This window comes from Sinocyclocheilus anshuiensis, unplaced genomic scaffold (genome assembly GCF_001515605.1).
Source record: "Sinocyclocheilus anshuiensis isolate Anshui unplaced genomic scaffold, SAMN03320099.WGS_v1.1 scaffold380, whole genome shotgun sequence".
Taxonomy (NCBI): domain Eukaryota; kingdom Metazoa; phylum Chordata; class Actinopteri; order Cypriniformes; family Cyprinidae; genus Sinocyclocheilus; species Sinocyclocheilus anshuiensis.
The window spans coordinates 402124-423002 of record NW_015557081.1 but is presented as its reverse complement, the minus strand read 5'-3'; the positions used below and the strand labels follow the sequence as shown (position 1 = coordinate 423002).

The 20879-nt window shown below is 37.9% G+C and overlaps 1 protein-coding gene across 1 annotated transcript in view; it reads left to right on the top strand.

Annotated features, from left to right (window-relative positions):
• The window catches only part of LOC107676920 (plexin-A4-like), a 246745-nt gene that overhangs the window by 161236 nt on the left and 64630 nt on the right, over positions 1-20879 (top strand). Inside the window, 1 exon segment of the mRNA XM_016471659.1 lies at positions 7039-7139. Within this exon segment, the coding sequence (XP_016327145.1) occupies positions 7039-7139 (101 nt within the window).

Below are 20879 nucleotides of genomic sequence, written 5' to 3'. Positions count from 1 at the left end.
GTGTGTGTGTGTTTGTGGCTGCCCAGTTTTCTATCTGTTTTCTATAGTGTGTTTAGTGATGTGGTTCCTGGGTTTGGTGCCTGTAGGCCTAAAGATGTCGTCTGGATAGAATCAGCTCTGATATGTTTGTGACGACCGGGAGTGGAGTATCAAGGCCTGAATGTAAATCCAGTTAGCACACAGAGTGGCTGGGTTCACAGCACACGTAATTGCATTTTCCGTCTGTGAAGCCCCCAGGGCCTCGCAGGGCACAGCCTGTTTAACCATGACTATGACCAGCTACCAGACCTGAGCACCCGCTGCGGTTTTAGGGAAAGATGTGTGACAGATTTTGACCAAATGTCTCCAGAAAGATGCTGTGCGGGAAATCACCTGATATTGTAGGGATACAGTTATTCTAGCTTCATCTAAAAAATCTTTCCAGTTTACTTCATATTTCAGTTCCATATAAAGTCATGACTATAAGTAAGCCATTCTTGATTCTCAAAAAGTATAAACACAAACGGCCCAACATCAACTGAATTGCTTTGAGCAATAGATGTCGATAGGAGGTTCCCACAATGGTATATATATATAAGTGTGTTAGTGCAAATGTGTGTAAACTGTAGATGCTTTAATGAGGGGTGTATTTTTATCTCAAAATTGATTTTTTGTGATTAAGGTCACAACATCTCAGTGCTGCTGTTTGTTACCATGAGAGACAAGAAAATCACAGTTCATATTACAAGCTTTCATCTTCCACTGACATGCTCCCTATACACATATAAATGCACTTTTCATGACCCCCTCTGATACCCAAAAGATAGCGATATTTCTCGTCAGCCAGGGTCTGTGTGTGTGCGTTAGCAGTGAGATTAATTTAAGATGGACATTGATGGATTCATTTCATAAATCAGTTATGATGGGATGTTGTCATCTGTCTTCTGCTTCACTGGTGGTTTAACATCCAAAATTGGGAAATACAGAAAGGGAGGGATACGTGTGTGTGTGTGTCCGAGGGAAGATTTCATTTAAATATTAGAGTGTGCTTTTGTTGGTGTTAGCTATAGTTTTTGTATTTAAACTTTTATTTTATAAACTTTTAATATTCTATTTATACTTTTATTTATTTATTTATTTATTTATTTATTGTGCTGTCTTATCCCTAGCCGATAATAGAGCTTGTCTGTGATTGGCTGAAGCTCAGCTAATGTTTGTTTAGCAGATGATTGGCTAGGTCGATCTCAGTGTGTTGTATGGCAGATATTGTTCTGTCACAAGACAACAATGTCGCTTCTTCCCTGAAGCCTGCTGATTCTGTGACTCATCGTTTCTTGTAAACACTGCATTATGCCTCTGATAAGGGCAGCCGTCTCATGCACACATTTTTTAATCATGGTGGAGACTTCTATTGTTTTTATACTGAGATAATAATATATATTTATCCCCTACCCATAAACCTAACATTTACAGAAACCTTTCAGGATTTTTTTTCATTTATACATTCATTAATAAAAACTGACCCAGTCACATAGTCTTGTACATAGGTTTCTCAAGTCTGAGTGTCCAACTTAGCCATCTCAGGTGAGTTCAAACATTCGGTTTGATTGTATAAACATATACAGGGTGCCAAAAAAATGCTGTCCAGATAGGCAGCTTACAAGGTTTTAAAACGCAGCCATGTATTGTCACCTTTCATGCTAGTTCAGCATCAGTATGCCTTGAACTTTCGTAGATGTACAAAAGAGCTGCAAGAAATGGCTCTCAGTGAGTCAGAGGAAGTTTGTTAATTCCAGCAGAGGAGCGTTGAGCTACAGATGAGCCCAGTGGATTAGACTCCATAATAAACCACAGCTCAGCTCCGAGACGACTGAGAAACTCTGCCAGTCAGTCAGGTCTGTGGGATTTACTGACGGATTTCATGAGGAGAGAGAAATGGAAAAGGACTTTGTTTGATTAGGTTAGTAGGGTGATTAAAGCTGACTTTAATGACCAGGTATTACAAAACAGGTGATGAGAAGCCCACTTTTAATTTGACACGCAGTGTGTCATCCTGTAGCCATTATTATGGAAGCTCTTATATAGTTTTATTAACATGCACACTCAAACAGTCGTATGCTCTGTTCCACAACATTCCTACCATCAAGAATGAGCCTATGATGCCTTAAAATACTGTCTTCGTAGGCAGCTAGTTTTTTGATAGAGAACGAGAGATGCCCCTCTCTGAGTTAACGGCTGCATTAATCTGTTGGGCAGTGTCATTTGTCAGTTTGTCTCATTATCTGCTGGTCTCAATCCTCTTACAGAGCTCTCAGATAAATGATTAATAATCTAACGGCATAATGAGATTCCTGAGTCGGCGCCGCTCCTTTTCCAGCTCGGGAGGGCAGCGGGAAGTCCTCTTTCTGGACACATTTGTCTTCTTCCTTCTCCTGTTGTCTCCATCTCTCTCTATCGCCATGGGGAGTGTGTTAAAGCACGCTCTGTTCTGGGCCGCTGAGACACGGTGCAGAATTCACAGTCATGCGTTAGCGACGGCAGTGAGCGCACATCCTCTCTACACCAGCGGAGTGCGCTATTCATAGACTCGCTCGCTGCATATAACAGGAAGTGCGTGGAATATATGCTACCTAGGATGATGATGCAATTCCTGATTTAATTCTGAAGTTTTTTTTTATCTGATTTGATTTTTTATTCAGTTTTAAATTTTGATTCAATTTGATTCATTTGGATATATCTCTTACAGTTATATTGTCTATTCTGGTTATACTCTCAGCTGTTAAATTATACAGAGAACCTTCTACTTTTACAAAACATTACAAAAAATATATTTTTAAAAAGTGAACAACAGGGCCCAAACTTTGCAGTTCAATTTCCGTTTAACGCATGACTTTATAATGATTCATTAAAAGGACTGGTTTAAATGAATCATTTGTTTGTGAATCAGTTAACACTGGTTCTGCTAAAAATAACACTTCATTAAGATGATAATTATTAAACATTTATTTTCAGTTGTTGTTATTATTATTATTATTATTAGACATTTATTTTAAGTTATTATTAACAATAATCATCATTGTTGTTGTTGTTCCTAATATATTTAATGTACAGTGAGAACTTAATGAAAGATTTTGTCTGTTAAAATACTTTCACAAAGTTGGGTGTTTGGAAAACCTGTTTGAATGCAGTCATTATTTTTGCCTTTGTGTTTGGTGAACCTATTGGCACAGAAATGACACACCTGACCTTTAAGGTTAATGATTTGAGCACAATCTAGAGAAGTGAATATAATTTTTGACTTGAGGGTCGATTCTCGAATTGGGCCAAAAACGATCCAGACTAACCTAGCAACACAATAGCATTGCAATTCCCTGTCAAGCATGTTAGCATTATAGCAGTGGGTTTTGCATGGGCAGGCACCACTCTCATATTCTTCAGAAAATGTGAAAATCTCGTATTATTAGTATTATTATTAAAAGAGAGGTGTGCAGACAGATGGCTCTGCTTTTGCCCTAAAAATAGGCTGCTTTTCACATCATGTGATAGGGTTTATGCCTAGCTGAATAGAGGAAGTATGAACACGCGCACACACCCGTACTCGCGCATGAGATTATATATTTCATCTGTCGGTTGGTCTTATTAATTTCATATTTTTTTATCAGTCATGTGTGCCTGTTGCATACAGATCTGATGCTTTGTGAAAGCTCTTGCCTTCACAGTCTGTGATTTCCCACACACACACACACATACAGAGCGAGACACAGACCTTTCCACAAGCGCAACAAGCTCTTTCATAAATAGGAAGAAAACCCGTCGTATCAGAGGGGAGAATTTCACGGGCGGCTCCTAAACCCTTATCATTTTCTAAAGGTAATGACAGTCAATCTCCCTCTCTGCTCACCAAGGCCTAACCTGCAGTCTCATAGTCCCCCTATGCTAAGGCAGGCGCTCTATCACAATGCCTGATAATTTACCTCTTCATAGCTGTGAAATGGAGGAAGAGAATTCAGGTGTGCAGCCGGGGAGAAACGGGGGGCTTTGTGGCGGCACCAAGACCAGCTGACAGGGATCATGTGTGCGTGACAAGAGAGAAATGACTTTTCTCTTGGATTTAGAACCTCAGACTCGCACACGGCGGTGAGATCGTGCCATCTGGAGCACTCTTCCAAAGGATGCCCTCTTTTAGTCGCAACCTCCTGGTCTCTCTTTTTCACCTATTGCTTTCTCTTTATCTTTCTCTAATAGCTGTAAATGTAGCTATCCCTTTAAAGCCATTCAGAGGACTGCTTTTTTCTTTCTTTCTCACATTTTCTTAGAAAAGTCTAAGATATTTTCTGTAAATCCCAGTCAAAATGTTACTGAAAGAGCCTTAGGAGGGAGAAATCAGAGGCCGATATTAGATACGGTTTAAATGGATGTGCTTTTAGACAGCGGAGCCTAGTGAACGATATTTTTCATCTTGTCTTTCTAAAATGTGTCAAAAGGCCAAGACTTTATTTGCAGAGCTATGATGAGTAATTTAACTCTTAATGTGTTCAAGCTCTTATTGTAACATAAGTCAATGTTTCTCTGAATGTAAACATTTACATTCAACTTAAATTTGTCCTTCAGTAAATTCTATTGCCCATTAATACCAAAAGTTTGCCCTGTACTTGCACAATCATATGAGACTGTTCCAAAATTGCGCGTTTTGACTGAACCCAGTAGGGTTTTCGTTTTTTCTCCTCCCTATTTTCTTACAAGCTCCCAGTCTCTGTGATGGGTCGGGCATGCAATTTTATTTATGTTATTCATTTCCATTGTGCCTAATACCTAAATTGTCGTTAGTGGCCAATAGTAGCCCTAAGGCATTTAGCAGTGGTCAAAAGAGATTTTCAGAATGATTTGTTCTCCTTGTACACATTAATATGTCAATTTGGGTTGGAGTATTTAATCATATCAGGTGCCTCTGCAAAAAAAGCAGTAGATAATTCAGTCTAGAATTTTCTCCTGGGTAGTTTGAGAAAATACTGATAATAAAATAACTCCACGAATGCTGAAATGACCTCGCATCCCCTCGCAAAAAGTTTACCACCTGAATGGGCGTCATGACATTCTTGATTTCGTTTTTCTGCACTGTTTTGAACTCTGTATCGTTTGTGTCATGTGTCCAAATTATTTCACATAAATGTCGCTGAGATATCTGTAAGAATGTTCCAGAAAGAGAAAGAGTTTGACAGAACTTCAAAACACAGCAAGCAGTAATCACGCTGATGGATGAGCACTGACAACAGAATAAGAGCGAAGTGCTTAAATATGAGCCGTGATTCACTGCGACCGGTCACTCTGCTCTTATATAAATGTTATAGTCAAATCTTCTCAATCTTAAAACACCGTCTCACTCTCGAGCCTGACTAAAATGGAAAAAAAGGCCCAAAAATTTTTTTCTTAAAAAATAAAAACGCCACTGTGGTGAGGCCAGTAATGATGTCGTCTGTCATTTGTCCTGCCTGACCGCTCTGGACCTATCGGCTGTCATCTAAGCTGTGATTGACAGTAGTCATCCACCAGTGACAAGTCATCAATCAAAGCAAAAGAAAACTGGCTCCGGGCCGTATCCATGGAGACAGGAATGGCAGAGGGTCCTCTCCTTCCCAGCTCTTAAATCTTCAGGTTCGGCTCTGATCAGTTTGTTTCCCATCAGCTCCACAGCGCCTCTCATTCTCTCAAGTGCTAATTGGCTGTAAATGGTAAGATGCACTAGCTGGAGTTGACGTTCCAGGATGAGCTCTCTCGGCAGATCTTTGTCTCGCTGTGTGTGACGAAATGCCACATTTAGCAGATGTGTTGTGTGTTCTCGAGAACCTCTCTGCAAGTCTCTTTGCGTTCTGTTTGAGTTAATGTACGAACTATTACCAGTTTAATGATGTTTTTAGAGAGCAAAAAATAAAGTCTTAATTTTAAATCTCAGCAGATTATTATTATTTTTTTATATTATTGAATTAAAACAATGAGGAATGCCATTCTATCCACACATTTCATTGAACACCTGGAAAGTGTTAATTAGGGCCCGAGCACCGATGGTGTGAGGATCCTATTGGAATTGTTCAGTTTCTTCTCTAAAATGAATCACATTTTTGAGGGCCTAAACATGCTCAAACTCATGAAACTTTGCACACACACCAGAAGTGGTTATTATAATTCAGGCATACAATGTCCGATCTGTCCCAAACTTCACATGTTTGATAAGAGTTCTGTCCTGAACACATGCTCATGCCCATATTCAGTTATAGTCATAGTGCCACCTGCTGGCAACAGGAAGTGGCATGTTTTACGCTCTAATGAACTCCTCCTAGAGATTTAATGACGTCAACATTATATTTGGTCAGTCTACTCTAAAGGCCTTTGCAATGTTTAATTGCAAAGATCTTGAGTTTTTGTTAAAGGGTGTGTCCTTGGCGGCCTGACAAAGTTCGATGTTTCACCATGGAAAAGGAAGTTGTTGTAACTCAGCCATACAATGTCCGATCAGCCCCAAACTTCACATGTTCGATAAGAGTCCTGGCCTGAAGACATCTAAAGGCCAATATACAGTTATAATCAAAGCACCGCCTGTTGGCAACAGGATATGTCATGTTTTACACTAACTCAAAACGTACCATGTTCAATCTGCACCAAACTTCATGTTTGATCAAAGTCCTGGCTTGAAGACATCTACATGCCAATATTCAGTTATAGCCATAGCGCCACCAGCTGGCAGCTAGAAGTTTGGCACATATAAATGACTTTGACATTATTCCTCCAATATTACTTGAAATGCATAATACTGACCATTCGCTGTTTTCCTAAAGCCACCTGGTGGCGGTGAGCCTGGCTGCAAGGGCCTTTTCAATGCTGCTTGCAGCTTTAATTTTCAATGAGATTTGACGATATGAACCTTTGCGATGAGACACAGTTGAGATGAGTTTATCTTGTCTGCCTCCAATGTTGTAGTCAGTGTGAAAACACCTTAAGAGAGACATAAATGAATCAAAGTCTCACTCCACGCATAGTCTAACTTTTCTGTTTCTCTGTTTGCAGCTGACCCATGTCCCAGTGGAGGCCTGTGAGCAGTACTCATCCTGTAAAGATTGTCTGGGATCTGGAGATCCTCACTGTGGCTGGTGTGTGCTTCATAGCATGTGAGTACAACCCTCCTGCACTGTCCTGTCTACTAGATGTAGTCCCCCAAATTTTGTCATTATTTACTCAAACTGTTTTGGTTCCCATTGACTTCCATTATACAGTGGAAGTCAATGGGGGCTAAAACTGGTAGCCAACATCTTTCAAAATATATTTTTGTGTGTTTGTGTGTGTTCTGCAGATGAAAGAAATGTACATTATACAGATATGGAATGACACAATTTAAATTTTGGGGTGGATTATCCATTTAAGAGGCATGTGGGGTGATATGTTCTCATTTAGAATAATTCAAGTAAGTCACATTTAAGTAACTGTGTGGCCTTAGAGTTGAGGAACAGCTCTCTTCACCACCTCACATTTTACCCACTAATGGATCTCAGACACGTGCACACACATGGAAACACGTAAACACAAATACTCGTACACGGCCACCTTTCCACCCACTGTGTAGAAAGCGAGGGTGATGGATGCTTCAGGCCCTCAAGGGATGGCCACATTTCCCACTCCCCTGTAAATTGAAAATTGGATTCTTGTCCTCTTTTGAGGACCCCAGAGGAGTGTGTGTGTGTGTGTGTGTGCGGCATGGTGAGCTCAAGCTTTCTCACATCTTAGCAGCTCCATATTCAGTGACGTCTAGGTCTTAAAACACTTTACACACACATGCACACATCACCTGTGCCACTAAGGAGCGACAGGGCCAGAGAGGGTCTAGCAGACATTGGCAGTATTTCTGACCAAAAGCAACGTTACACTCTTAAGTGCAGGAGAAAGAGAGGGAGAGTGAGGAAAGTAAAGAGATGTGTAGAGATTCAGGGCATATCTCTCTCTGTCTCTCTCAGGGCTTTTGAGTGCTCTAGACGCGACAGGGGCCATGGGCATGGCGTTTGCCACATGTCTGCCCAAGGTCAGGCATGCTTAAAATCTCACACTCATCTGTCTCTCACCCTCCCGTTTTCTCTCGCTCTCTCTTGCTTTTGTAAAAGCGAGAGCTGCATTAGTGCTGGACAGTGAGACAGGTGCTCAAATGTCCTGTGCATGTATCGTTTCCTCCTGAGATGTTTGATAGTTTCGGTCTTAAGCTTTGTTGCTTAACGTCAGCTCTAGAGCACTTCCTGATCTAGACGATGTTTAAAGGATGAGTACAGGTGAATTGAGACACTTTGTACTTCTTGTAGTAAACATTAGCATACTCTGTTATTTATTTTTATTTTATTTAGCCATTTAGCCATTTTAAGTATTTTGCCATTTTTTTCATTGATCATTATATTTGAATCATATAATATTCGTTCAGTTGTTTTAACCATTTATTTATCCTTTTAGTCATTTTAGACATTTAGCTATTTATTTAGCTAATTGGCAATGTTAGCTATTTAGTTTAGTAATTTATGTTGTCCATTTTATTTAATCTATCACATAATTTGTATTTTTATTAATGATTTCATTTATTTAGCTCTTTACCAATTTTAGTGATTTATTTAGCAGTATTTTTTTTATCATATTTATGTATTATTTATTAGCCATTTAAATATTTATTTAGCTGTTTATTCATGTAGCCACTTAGGTTTAATTTATTTAAATAATCTTTTTTTAACTCACTTTTTAATTGGCCCACAATTGTTTTTAATATTTAAATACTAAATACAAATCAAATTAAAAAATTTACGGTCTTAAACACCTTTGACTTGTGAATTCACAAGACATAAGACCAATAGAGGATATAAACTTCACAGATTGACCTATTGATTCAGCTGCAGTTGAAGGCAGATGTGCAGTGTTTCTGCAAATTAGATTGTGTTTTAATACAATTTGAATTTTGTCCTATTTGTTATATTTTTTATTTATTTATTTTGCCGCTGAGAATGATGTTATTAGTTTTGTATCGAGTCCTGTATTCACACTGCAGGAGCAGGCTGATCAACTTGCCATGACTGTCAATGAAGGAAGGAGGTCATTTGTGATTGAAACCTGTGCAGCTATAGAGAGAGCTGCCTCTTTCTCTCCTTCACTCTGTCATTTCTCTCTGTCCTCTGGCAGCAGAAACAGTGTCAAGTGTACATGGGACACAATGCTAATAAAAACAGCAGCAGTTTGTTGTTTAGCCTCAGGTGGTAGAAGGGCCAGCACTCGCAGGAGGTCTTTATGTTGGTTGGCAACACAATCAGTACGGCTGCATCTGCAGAGGCCAGCCTTCGCTTCCATTCAGGCCCTGTGTCGCTTCTTATTTTGGACTCTTTTGTCTCTGCATTTTTCATATCCCCATTCTATTTGTCCCTCCTGTGTTTTTCATTACTTTCTCATAGCACTCCCTCATTCTCTCTCTCCTCTCCCATGGCCTCATGCCCAGAGAAAGTGAACAGCAACACTCTCTGATGGAGTCAGGCAATCCGACCTGGCCTCCCTGGGTCCCCGGCTGATTGATTGCCCTGGAGTTTACCTTTCCCATCCTCTCCTCCTCTGCATACTTAACCAGGGTCCCTGTAACTCGAGTCCTGTCCAGAGAGGACTCTCTCACGCCAGGCATGACTTCTGCCAGTGCTCCCCCCATTTATCTGCTGTAATCTACCTGTTTTTCATAGGTTATGATGCTTAAAGCAGCATATCTTAACACTGATATGCCACAAAGAGATTCTCTGTCATACAGCAACTGTATGGTTGTCTTTTTAATGAGAAATGAAAGGCACTGTAAACAGATCAACAGAGAAGTGCAGAGATCAGATGGACTACACTTTTCACCCTGTTCATTTCAGAAAGTTTGAGAGATTTGTCTGTCCGTCTCTGTCTATCTAAGGTTCATTCTATTCTATAGTCTTTCTATTTTTAGAAAAGACTATCTTTAGAAAGACAAACACATATAGTGATGAAAGCAAAAATATTACATTTAAAATGGGTAAAATTCAACAAATTGAATATGGAGCTGCTTTGAAATCCCTGTATCTATGGGAATGAACTATATGCGGCCTTGAATATTAAGATTTCAAAAGTAAAGTTCATTACGAATGAGAATCTAGAAGGATATTAAAATATCTTGAATACTTTTAAAGTTACAGGCATGAAATTTATAATATTTATGGCGCTCAAATGGGTATGTTCTAGGCAATTGTGTTGATAGAAAATCACGAGATACTTTTCTAGTTTCAACATTATTTGTTCTTCAGATATTCCTCTTTAAAATAAAAGAAAAGCATCAGCTGTATGCAAAATGACCCACATTTGGTTTTTGACCACTGAAAATGTGTACAATTTGCCAATTTACTCATGGAGCTGCATTAAGATCACCATATCTCTGGGACTGAACCATTTAGGTACTTTAAAACAAAGATACCAAAAGGAAGGTTTGTTAAAAACCAGAATCTAAAAAGATATTAAAGATGTCTTTAATACTTTTCGAGTTATAGGCATGCAAATTTTAGGTAAAAAAACACAAGATGTGCTTTTTGCTCATTTTGAACCATCACCATTAGCATTTAATGAAACAGAGATTGCTAAAGTCAGCAGATTTTACAAATAGACCTACCAATCTGTGTGTAAAAATAAAAAATTATGCAGCCAGCTTCTAAAGTCATTTTTACACCCCTGTAAATTGGCTCCAAATCTCAGGTGAAAATTGTCATTTTCCCACTTTGACCCACTTCTACAAAATAGTGGAATAACCAGGAAATATACATTTGTGAAATTTTATATTTTGGCTTTCATCACTACACATGTTTATCTTTCTCAAAAATTACAAATTTCAGCGGGGAAGCTTCCAAAATTGTGTTAATTCGACACGGAATAACTCTAAAATAAAATAAAAACATTCATTGAAAAGTTTACAAATTACAAATGTTGCCTTAACTGACAAAATAAATCTAAAGTACTAAAATTACAAATAAATAAATAAATAAAATAAACAATAAAAATGACAAAAGCACATGCAATTACTAAAACTCAAACTAAAATTAAAATGAAAATGCAGAAAGGCTAATTCAAAATATTAAATACTATTATATTAATTATTTTAATATTATATTTACTAGTATATAAAATACTAAAATAACACTTGTCTCAATAAAGCACTTTTGTGAGCTGTTTGTTGCTTAAAGTTCATGTAAGAAACTGGATTCAAATAAGTGAAAAACTCTCATTTGCATGTATTTTTCAAGATGTCAGAAACCACAACAAAGTAAAAGCTAAAAATAATTCATTTAAAAATGTTTTAACGAGAACTGGAATTATTAATAATTGCCTAATTTTGCTCATCTTACTAGATCGTAAAACTGCCTCTGCTGTCTCATACAATTACTCTTCCTCTGCGGAGAGAATCCCAGCTACCATAGTTACCCATGGATTTCTATAGAGGAACATGAAGAGGAATATATGGCTATTTATGGAAAGAAATAGTTTTTGTGTGTTTTTGATTAAAAAAACAACATTAATAGTGTTCAGCACAAAATTCAAGTATGTTGGCTTAGAAACAGGAAATTTTAGGTATCATTCATGTCTGTAAGAAAACCTCTGAGGCACCAGTTTAACACCAGGGTTAGAGGTTTGTTCAGATCACTCAAGGAAGTCGTTAGCTCTTTTTGCTTTCTCTGTTTCTCTCATGACTCTCCCAACACATCAAATAGCATGAAACAGTCTAATGGCACAAAGCAACAGTTTCAGAGGCTGTTTTGTGTTAAGTGAGGGCAATATGTTGGCCAGCAGAGCATAAATATAGTAATCTAGACTGCTAAAGAACAGGACTCTTTGATGAGACAGATCACTCCAGTCCTCAAGAGGGACGCAAAAGTCAACAGAGTTCCACACAATCACTAGAGAGAGAAGGAAAACAACACTCAGAAGGGATGGATGGATGGATGGCTGGGCTTATTTGCTCAACTCACACTACTATTGATCTTGGGGAAAATGGAGCAGAGGGGTTAAGGGTCAGGGGGTCCATTTGTGTGTGTGTGTCTGTCTGTCTGTCTGTCTGTGTCTGTGTCTGTGTGTGTCTGTGTGTGTCTGTGTGTGTGTGTATGGTGAAATTAATAAGAAATGTATGTATTTATTTATATTTAATGACATTAATAAGAAATTAATGCTTAATGCCACAAGAATGGATTAAAATTTTAACATTTCAAATTTAAAAGTGACAATAAAAGTGACAGTAAAGACATTTAGATTTCTATTTCGAATAATAGCTGTTCCTTTGAACTCTCTGTTTATCAAAGAATCCTGAAAAATAAAATGTATCACAGTTTCTACAAAAATATTGAACAGCACAACTTGTGTGTGTGTGTGTGTGTGTGTGTGTGTGTGTGTGTAATCCACTTGGAAAGATTGGGTGTCACTAAATTAACAATGCATTAACTAAGTCTCAGGATGCTTGGCTCTGACCTTCAGTTTTTAGACTGGATAACCACAAAAACCCTCAGACCCTCTGTTTTTTTTCTCTTTTACCACTGGTGAACAATGTAAACTAATCCTAAATCTTGATTCCTTGAAACTTTAAATGCAATGGGCATTAAAACATACAACAAATTGACTTACAAGGCAGGATTCAGTTGTGCTGAGGAGGTGAGAAAGAAAGAAATCTGAAGTCTTGAATACAAAATGGCCAGGGCCAAAATGGCCTCCATGTATCTTTCATCTGAATGTGAGTTATAAGACGAACCTGAGGTGACAACAGTACCTTTTAAATATATTTTATAGCTATGAGACTGTCTGATTGGATAGCAAGGGAGAAAAGACAAATATCTGTGAGATGCTGTTTGGTTTAAGAGCCTCTCTGCAAGTTTGTTGTTTCCAATCAACCTTCAGATAACCTTCCCTCTCGCTGTAAACACAGGAGCAAAGCCGCCAGCTCCAGACTTCTGTTTACCCAGAACATGGGGGCGCTCCCCAAGTTTAAATGTTCAGATGTGTAATTTATAAAGCGGTTTGTTTACTTGTTAAGGCTTTCATTTTTTCCCATCTGAACCCTCTCTGCCCCTTTGACTTGGAGAGGATCGTTTGTTCATGTTTGGGAGAAGAGGGAGGGTTTTTTACTGTGATAAAAGACCATTAGTATTGTTGTATATTCTAGACCAGTGTTTCCCAACCGACCCAACATTGGGTTGAAACAACCCAGCATTTTTTAGAGTGTACTGTTTTTTTAGTAGTTTTTTTTTTTTACCTGTTTTTTCTACCTGAAAAACTAAAAAGCAGTTTATTTAATTCGAAGGCCTGTCGTTATTTTTTATTTGTGCTATCATTATTAATTTCTTTATTTGTTCTTAGTTTATTATTGACTGCTTACTTGTCATTTTTATTCAATTCAAAGTTTGAAATCAAGCTATCTCGTGCTACTGCACCAAAATTACCCCACTGTAAAATTTAAAAAACACTGAGTGAGCAAAAATTTGTGAGATAGCTAGTTATAATGGTAATTAAATAATGTTTACATATGTATAAAAGCCTACATTAAAATATGTCATATAAATTGGTCTCTTCATTAGAAATTAGCCTACTGATTGCCACCATTGATGGACACATTTTTTTTATAATATTAAAAATATCCGTATGACATTATATTCTGCAGTTCTTCCCTGTTGTACCGAATATCTATACTTTTCAAATTATCATATCGAAGTTAGAAATTCAAATATTGTGACAAAATTAATTTTGTAGGGTGCCACAAGTTTGTTAAAATTTCCAAAGGGTGACTAAAAAAAGGTTGGGAAACACTGTTCTAGACCCACACAAAATGAATACATTTTTATACTTATTTATTTATAAAAATTTAATTAGGGAACAAGTAAAATAAATAAGTGAGAAAATGCTGTTGCAATCAGCATGTTATTTTGTGAATGAAGGATGTTTGCATTCTGTCAATCTGTGGAGTCTATAGTATTCATTTCATTTTATAATCCCAGATTGAGTGGAAAATGTATTCACCACAGTTTAACAACATTACATCCATCCTTGACGATCGCACTAGTTCCCGAGGGCTGCAATGAATAACTCCCTTGACTTCTTTACAAATGTCTTGGAAACATTGCCAGAATGTTTTGCAGGGAGTCATTTTGCATAGGGTGTAAATGAGCAGCGATTATGATGCTTTGGAATGGCGTGGAGACAGATAGGCTGTAAATCATAATTAAGACAAGGAAAATAAGGCTGTCAGATTTGTGTCTCTCTTTTCGTAGAAGGCTGTCAGGCTGAGACTGGAGCAGATTGACAGAGATGCAAATTCACACACCATTATAATATCTTTATGTATCTTTATTAGGATGGGTATGAGATGGATATTATTTTGGGCCATATCAAGAATATCAATATGTCTCTATCCATCAGTATCTTTGACAGCTTGTTACTGAGGCTTTATGAGAGATGAGATCATTGTTTAAAACTGTAATAGCCATGGCGTCCTTCAGGAACAAACTTTACAGATTGCATCCCCAAGTGACTAGGGTTTTTTTTTTTTTTTTTTGTATTATTATTTTTTATTTTATTTTTTTTAAATCCGGTATCAGGTAAAAACGTTAAACCTTTAACAATAATACTTACATTACAAAAAACATGTGAGTAATGATTTTTACAACCTGATCTCATGACAAAAATGTCCTTGTAGGAAATTTTTCGCAAAACGCAAAATACGTACCAATAAGTACATATCACTGCAGTTTCCAACAAAAATAAACACTAGAGATGGTAAAACAGCGAGCACTTGCAATCGTTTTCAGTTATGACTACAGCTCCATATGTTTTGCTTTCCGGACGTAACAAGCTTGCTCGGTAGCTCAGCCGGCACAGAACTGGACTTAGGATGCGGAATCCTTGGGTACAAATCCCATGACTCACGATGAAAGAGCTCAAAGATGAGAGATCGAAAAACAAGCTAAAATAGCATGCTTGCGGTTGCGTTTTTCCATCACATTCGCTTTTGTTCATACTATCAGGTAGGTTTAGGTGTAGTGCAGATGGTACGTTATTTTAAAACATCACATAATATTAGTTATAGCGCCACTCAATGGACATTTCAAGTCAGAACTGTGGTGACACATACAAAACCAACGTCACATAAAACACGCCATATGTACGTTCATCTGTTCCGGGAAAAAAACGAACACTCTTTTAGCACCACTCAGTGGACATTTCATATCGAAGTGTACATGGCGCTACGAATTTCGCGTCTTGCAAAAAAGTTCACACTGGTATGTTTTCGTCATGAGATCAGGCTCGATTTTTTAAATTGCATTTTTCAAAACTTTGTTTTTTTCAACATTGTTAAATATTTTTCTCAATTTTAAACTGATTACATTTTAAAATTACATTTTTAAACTCAAACAGTAGAGCATGGCGCTAGCAATTTCAAGATTATGGGTTTGATTCCTAGCAAAATTCACTTTTATAAGCTGAAAAAAATGTACGGCTTCAATGCAGCATACACTTCTGTGCACCTGCCTTTAAACTGTGAAATCAAATTGACATAATTGTAATAGAAATTTTATTCAACAAGTTGAACACAAGAACATAAGAAATTTTGTCAGTGCTGGGCTATTTTTTTTTTTTAACAATGACCTGCTAAGTAGTTAAGGCACTTTTGCATGTGGCATTTCTAACGTGATGTAGACTGCACATGCAGGCGCAGGCGCAATTTATTCTTAGTGCATTCCACTTGGGACTGTCAAGTCAGTCCTGAGTTGTTTTGGACCCAAAACACGCACGGCACCCTCGGTGCCCAGCAGAGAGTGGCGTCTCCCTGGGGGAGCAGGACCGGCTCTGCCGCCCCTGGTGCTGAACTCCTGAAGAGCCAGGAGGAGGAGTTTGCGGCTGGCTGAGAGAAAGGGACATGCTCCAAAAGTGACGGAAGCATCAGGACAGAACTACAGCCACACTCACGACTGTCAGTGAGATCTCTCAGAGAGCAGGCAGTCCTACACGACTCAACCTATTCCTCACTGTCACCATGCTGTCACCAGAGAAAGAGCAGGAGACACAGAGAGAGAGAAGGCAAAGGGGAGAGGGGGTAGAAGACAGCAAGCGGGGTGGCCTGTCCTGGTGTGACAGAGCGTGAACTAGACATGGAGACAGACACACCTGAGAGAGAAAGAGAGAAAGCGTGCAGGCATTGATTGAAAAGACAGGAAATAGATGTGGAGGAAGTTAAAGGAATAGTTCAAGGAAAAATGAAAATTCTGTCATTATGTATTCACCGTCATGTCGTTCCAAACCGCATTACTGTCTGCTTTCCAGAAGTGAAAAGAAATTCAAAGTCAGTCATACATTTTGGAGTGACACCAACATAAGAATGACCAAATTTTTATTTATTTTATTAATTTACTTTTTTATTATAAAATACTAATGGTAATATATAAACCACTCAACAAACTGTTATTCAATTCTAATAATATTTTGGTTACACTTTATTTTAAGGTGTCCTTGTTACAGTGTAATTATACATTTATGTACTGAGTACTATTAATTAACTACATATACTTACTATATGGTTAGGGTTTGCCTTATGGTTACCTGCATGTAATTATGAATAATGTATTGTTATTATAATAGTAAGCACATGTAACTTGTGTAACAAGGACACCGTAAAATAGTGGTACCGATATTTATACATATACAATAAAGTCCCATTAATGTTAAATAATGCATTAAGTAACATTAACAAAAAACGAGCAGGTTACAGTATGTATCAATCTTTAACGTTAGTTACTTAGTGTACTGCACAAAAGACTCAATTAATCCATTGATTTTAAATAAATAATTACAACCAAATCACTAAAGTAAATCAAACTTCTCACCACAAGTTTTACAAAAATTATATTTGAGGTTTACAATAACCTTTCTGAGCTCTTTTAACAATAGAAACTTCTTGTCACAGTGTGACATAGCAACTAAAAAAGTGCTGTTAGAATGTGCTTCTAAATTTATCTTGTGAACAATTTCCTTTTCATGATTTTCCAAGTGTTTGAAAGGTCTATAAAGCTGTGGGAATAAACACCGCTGTGAATTATGGAAAGAACATTGCGTTCATCACAGCAGGAGTACGGTTTTGAACCAGCACAGGTAGGATACGGAATGAGACACAGTCTTGTGTTCATCGTAGCCTAATTTTACACAGGTTTCAAATGTCATGCGTGTTTCCCTTTTCCAAACAGCTCCAGAAACGTGATATGCCAGTTCGCAAACTCTTTGTAATTGCCATTCACCTTGCATTGGCACAGAAGCAAAATGTTTTCATAAATGTTTGACCAGATCAGATTGTTCTCTCTAATTTGAGTGGCACATTGATTTTTCCTCTGGGCACATGGGACCTGTTGGATCATTCTCTCAGGTGGCTGAAGACCCGCTTGTTTGCCCTTTGTGATAGAGGACAGACGCTCCATCTATAGCACACACACTCTCAAGTTACTCTCCTTTCTTAGGTGGAGTCTTATTGAGTGTGACCTCTTTAAAATGCTTTGTATAACTTTGAAGACAAAGAGTCTAAATGTCCTCACATCCACTCTGCCTTTGTCTTTTTCGGTCATTCTTAGAGGTCTTCCGTGTTCTGTTTTTCTTTCTGCTGAAAACTCAGTTGACCCCTGTAGCTGAAAGGAAAAAGATCTGTCTGCTCGATCTAAACGGCAAGAGATAAAAAAAAAAAAGAGTTGTAAACGTTCCTCTGAGCTGGATCCTGACAGCCGGAAGGCAGGCACAGATCGGGTGTTAATATGTGCAATGTTTGATCAGATCTGTAGGGGACGTGGTGTTGGAGGAGACTGATAATCTGTTTAATATTAGCAGGGTAAGATGGGTCCCCTGGCCCAGGAGGAACAGGGACAGCAGGGAGATGAGATGAAGGAGCCGGTCTGAGGTGTTTTTGACAGCACCTGAAATTGCATGCGAGTTCGGAGGCGAGCGCTGCTGCGTCACGGAAAACTTGACGCTTTTATGGCATTGAGATGAATTGTGGGTATTTGTGTGGGTGTGTGCGACTTTGATAGGTAATGTGTCTCTCCAGCTGTGCAGTAGTCTGGAGTCGGATGGATTCAAGTCAAATGAAAGTGTTAAGAAATGCAGCTCAGATTCTGAGGTCATGCTGCTTTTAGGCAGATTTGGTGTTGAAGTAAATAGGGTTGGGCAAAAGTACAAGAATCCATGGCAGTCTTTGTAGACTACACTTCCAAACAACCATTAAAGGTATAGTCTACCCAAAAATTACAATTCCGTCATCATTTACTTAAAACATTTTCAGTTTTCTATTGATTTCCATGATATTTTTGAACATACAGTAACAGTCAGGTGTAACAGAAACGTTTTGGTTACCAACATTCTTCAAAATATCTTCTTTTGTTTTCCACAAAAGAAAGTAAACCATAAGGCAAAGTTTGATTATAAAAGACAATCATTTTTTACATGATTTGTTACTTTTAATTACCCCTTTGCAGATTTTGACTTATGTAATCATCAATCATATCAAATTATACAAATCTTACAGGGCATGTCGAATTGGCTCTGTTTTGAGTCTTTTGTTTTAAACCAATCTGTTACATAATGCAAATTATGTAATCTTTGCACTGTTGTCAGACTTATTCTTTTGTCATGAATAATCTTGTTTTTTGGTTTGTATTCCAAAGTTCCAAATAGAAAATGAGGTAAAGTGCCTTTATATTTCTTTTTAAAATATTTAATTCACTGCATTAACTAAACGAGCATTATATATGTAATATATACTTGTATTATAAACTTATAGATTCTATATTTTGGACATGAGTGCTGCAGCCTGGATGTTTTTTGTGCAAGCGTTTGTTTGTGTGTCTCAGTATGCCTCAGTGTGTTGGGGTCGTTCCCGGGGTGCTCCACACTAATTTTCCACTCAGCTGAGGTTTGTGGCCCAGTGGGGGGCAGTGGCCCCGAGGTCTCTGCTGGGAATAATCGGGTCAGAGCCACTGGGCTGCGTAATGACTCTCCACGAGTCTCTTCCTGTCTCTCTCTTCTCCCCTCCTTCCTTCTCTCTGCTTCATGACTCCCTCTTTCCTTCCATCCCTCTTCTTTGCTCACTCCATAATGATGGTGACCGACTGGCTCTTCTCTCGCAGGGGGCTCTGAGGGTCTGGCTCACAGCGCTGCCTCTAAATTTAAACCTGCCATTTGTCAGTGTGGCTGCACATTCTTTTGTCAGTGCTCTCCCTTGCTCCCTTTCTCTCTGGGTATCACTGCATTTTAAAAGCATCTCATTTTCTATTTGTGCAACTTGGACGGGGTTTGTCAGTTTGGCCATTGGGCAATAGTTTAGCTCAATTTCCTCTTCTTGCTCCTCATCCAATAAACATTGGGAATCTGTCCCAAAGGGAGGCTTGATAACCATCAGGATGAATGTGTATTTAAGTGCATATTCAAATATGCATTGACTCATCCATAAGTAATATTAACATGTTACTCTACTATATGTAGAGCGTGAACTGGCTAGAGTTCAAAAGTCTGTCTTCTAGCAGCTGAACGCAGTAGTAATACAGTACTGTGGCTCTGCTTTTTATTTTACGCGTAATGGAATTTCAATGAGATGTTTAGAGTAGAATTGGCTTAGGAATGGTAGGCGTTTCACAGTAAAAGGTTTTTCTTCTGCTATCAAAACTATGACTGCGGTGGTAGCATTTTAAAACACACTTCCAGTTCCAAGTTTATTGTAAAAGGTAGGATCTTAATTATTCTGCTTCCTAAGTTATCTGCAGTAATTTTGGCCAAATTCTAAAGCGGCAATCAGAATGATCTGCAACAAGCTAAAAAAACTGAGGCATTGGGTGAGATGAGAGAAATGGCAATTATAACTCAACTTCTATTTTATGTAATACTGAAAAGTATGTATATATGCTTATTTAGAGTATTGTGTTGTTAGCTTAGCCACATGCTAATGACAAACTGATGAAATCAAACTAATGAAGTCGATATATTTAGTGCTTTTACATTTCTCTTTCTTCCTTTCTCACTTTCTCTGCCTCTTACTCCTTACTGTCTTTCTTGAAGTAATTTAATTTAAAAAAAAAATTTTCATTTTTAATTTAATTAATTTCAAGACATGAATGAAAGAAAAAGGTAAAAATTGTTGCTGAAATTTTTATTTCTGTCTGTTTTTCACATTAGAAATAGAAGGTCAGGTCAAGCGCATTGCATCATGGGATACAGTATTTTATGCATGGTTTAAATTTTTGAAATTGATTAACAGTTGAAAACAGAAGTTTTGAAAAGTAATCAAATGCAATCAGTTACATTACTTTAATAAAGTAATTGTTACACTACTTATTAGATTTTAAATAGGGTAACTTGTAATCTGTAACCTATTACATTTCCAAAGTAACCTTCCCAACATGTACTCCATAAATCCTCAAATTAGTGTGTTGGTTTGCTTTTCTAAGCATAGACAGTCTCTATCTTATGAAACTTACTTCTGTAGTATTTGTCCCATTAGACCTGTCTTTGTTCATGCTGCTGGTCAGACCTTGGGAGTTCACACACTTTAAACTCCACTAGGCCACTGTCCTCAGTCACACATGAGAAATGTACTTCCTCATGTTTATTATAAATTAGTCTTGGCAAAGCGAGGTTGGCACTATGAGCCCGAACTCATTCTTATGGTAAATTATCAGTTTTAGTTGCACAGCAAGTGAAACTCTGTTGAATAAAACTCCTTGAGGGATTTATTATTTTAACAGAATTTATTAATTTAGCTGCTTCTGGCTGACTCTGTTAGCTGCTTTCTTCTGAAGAAATCTGTGGGTTTAATGCAAAGGGTGACATTGCAA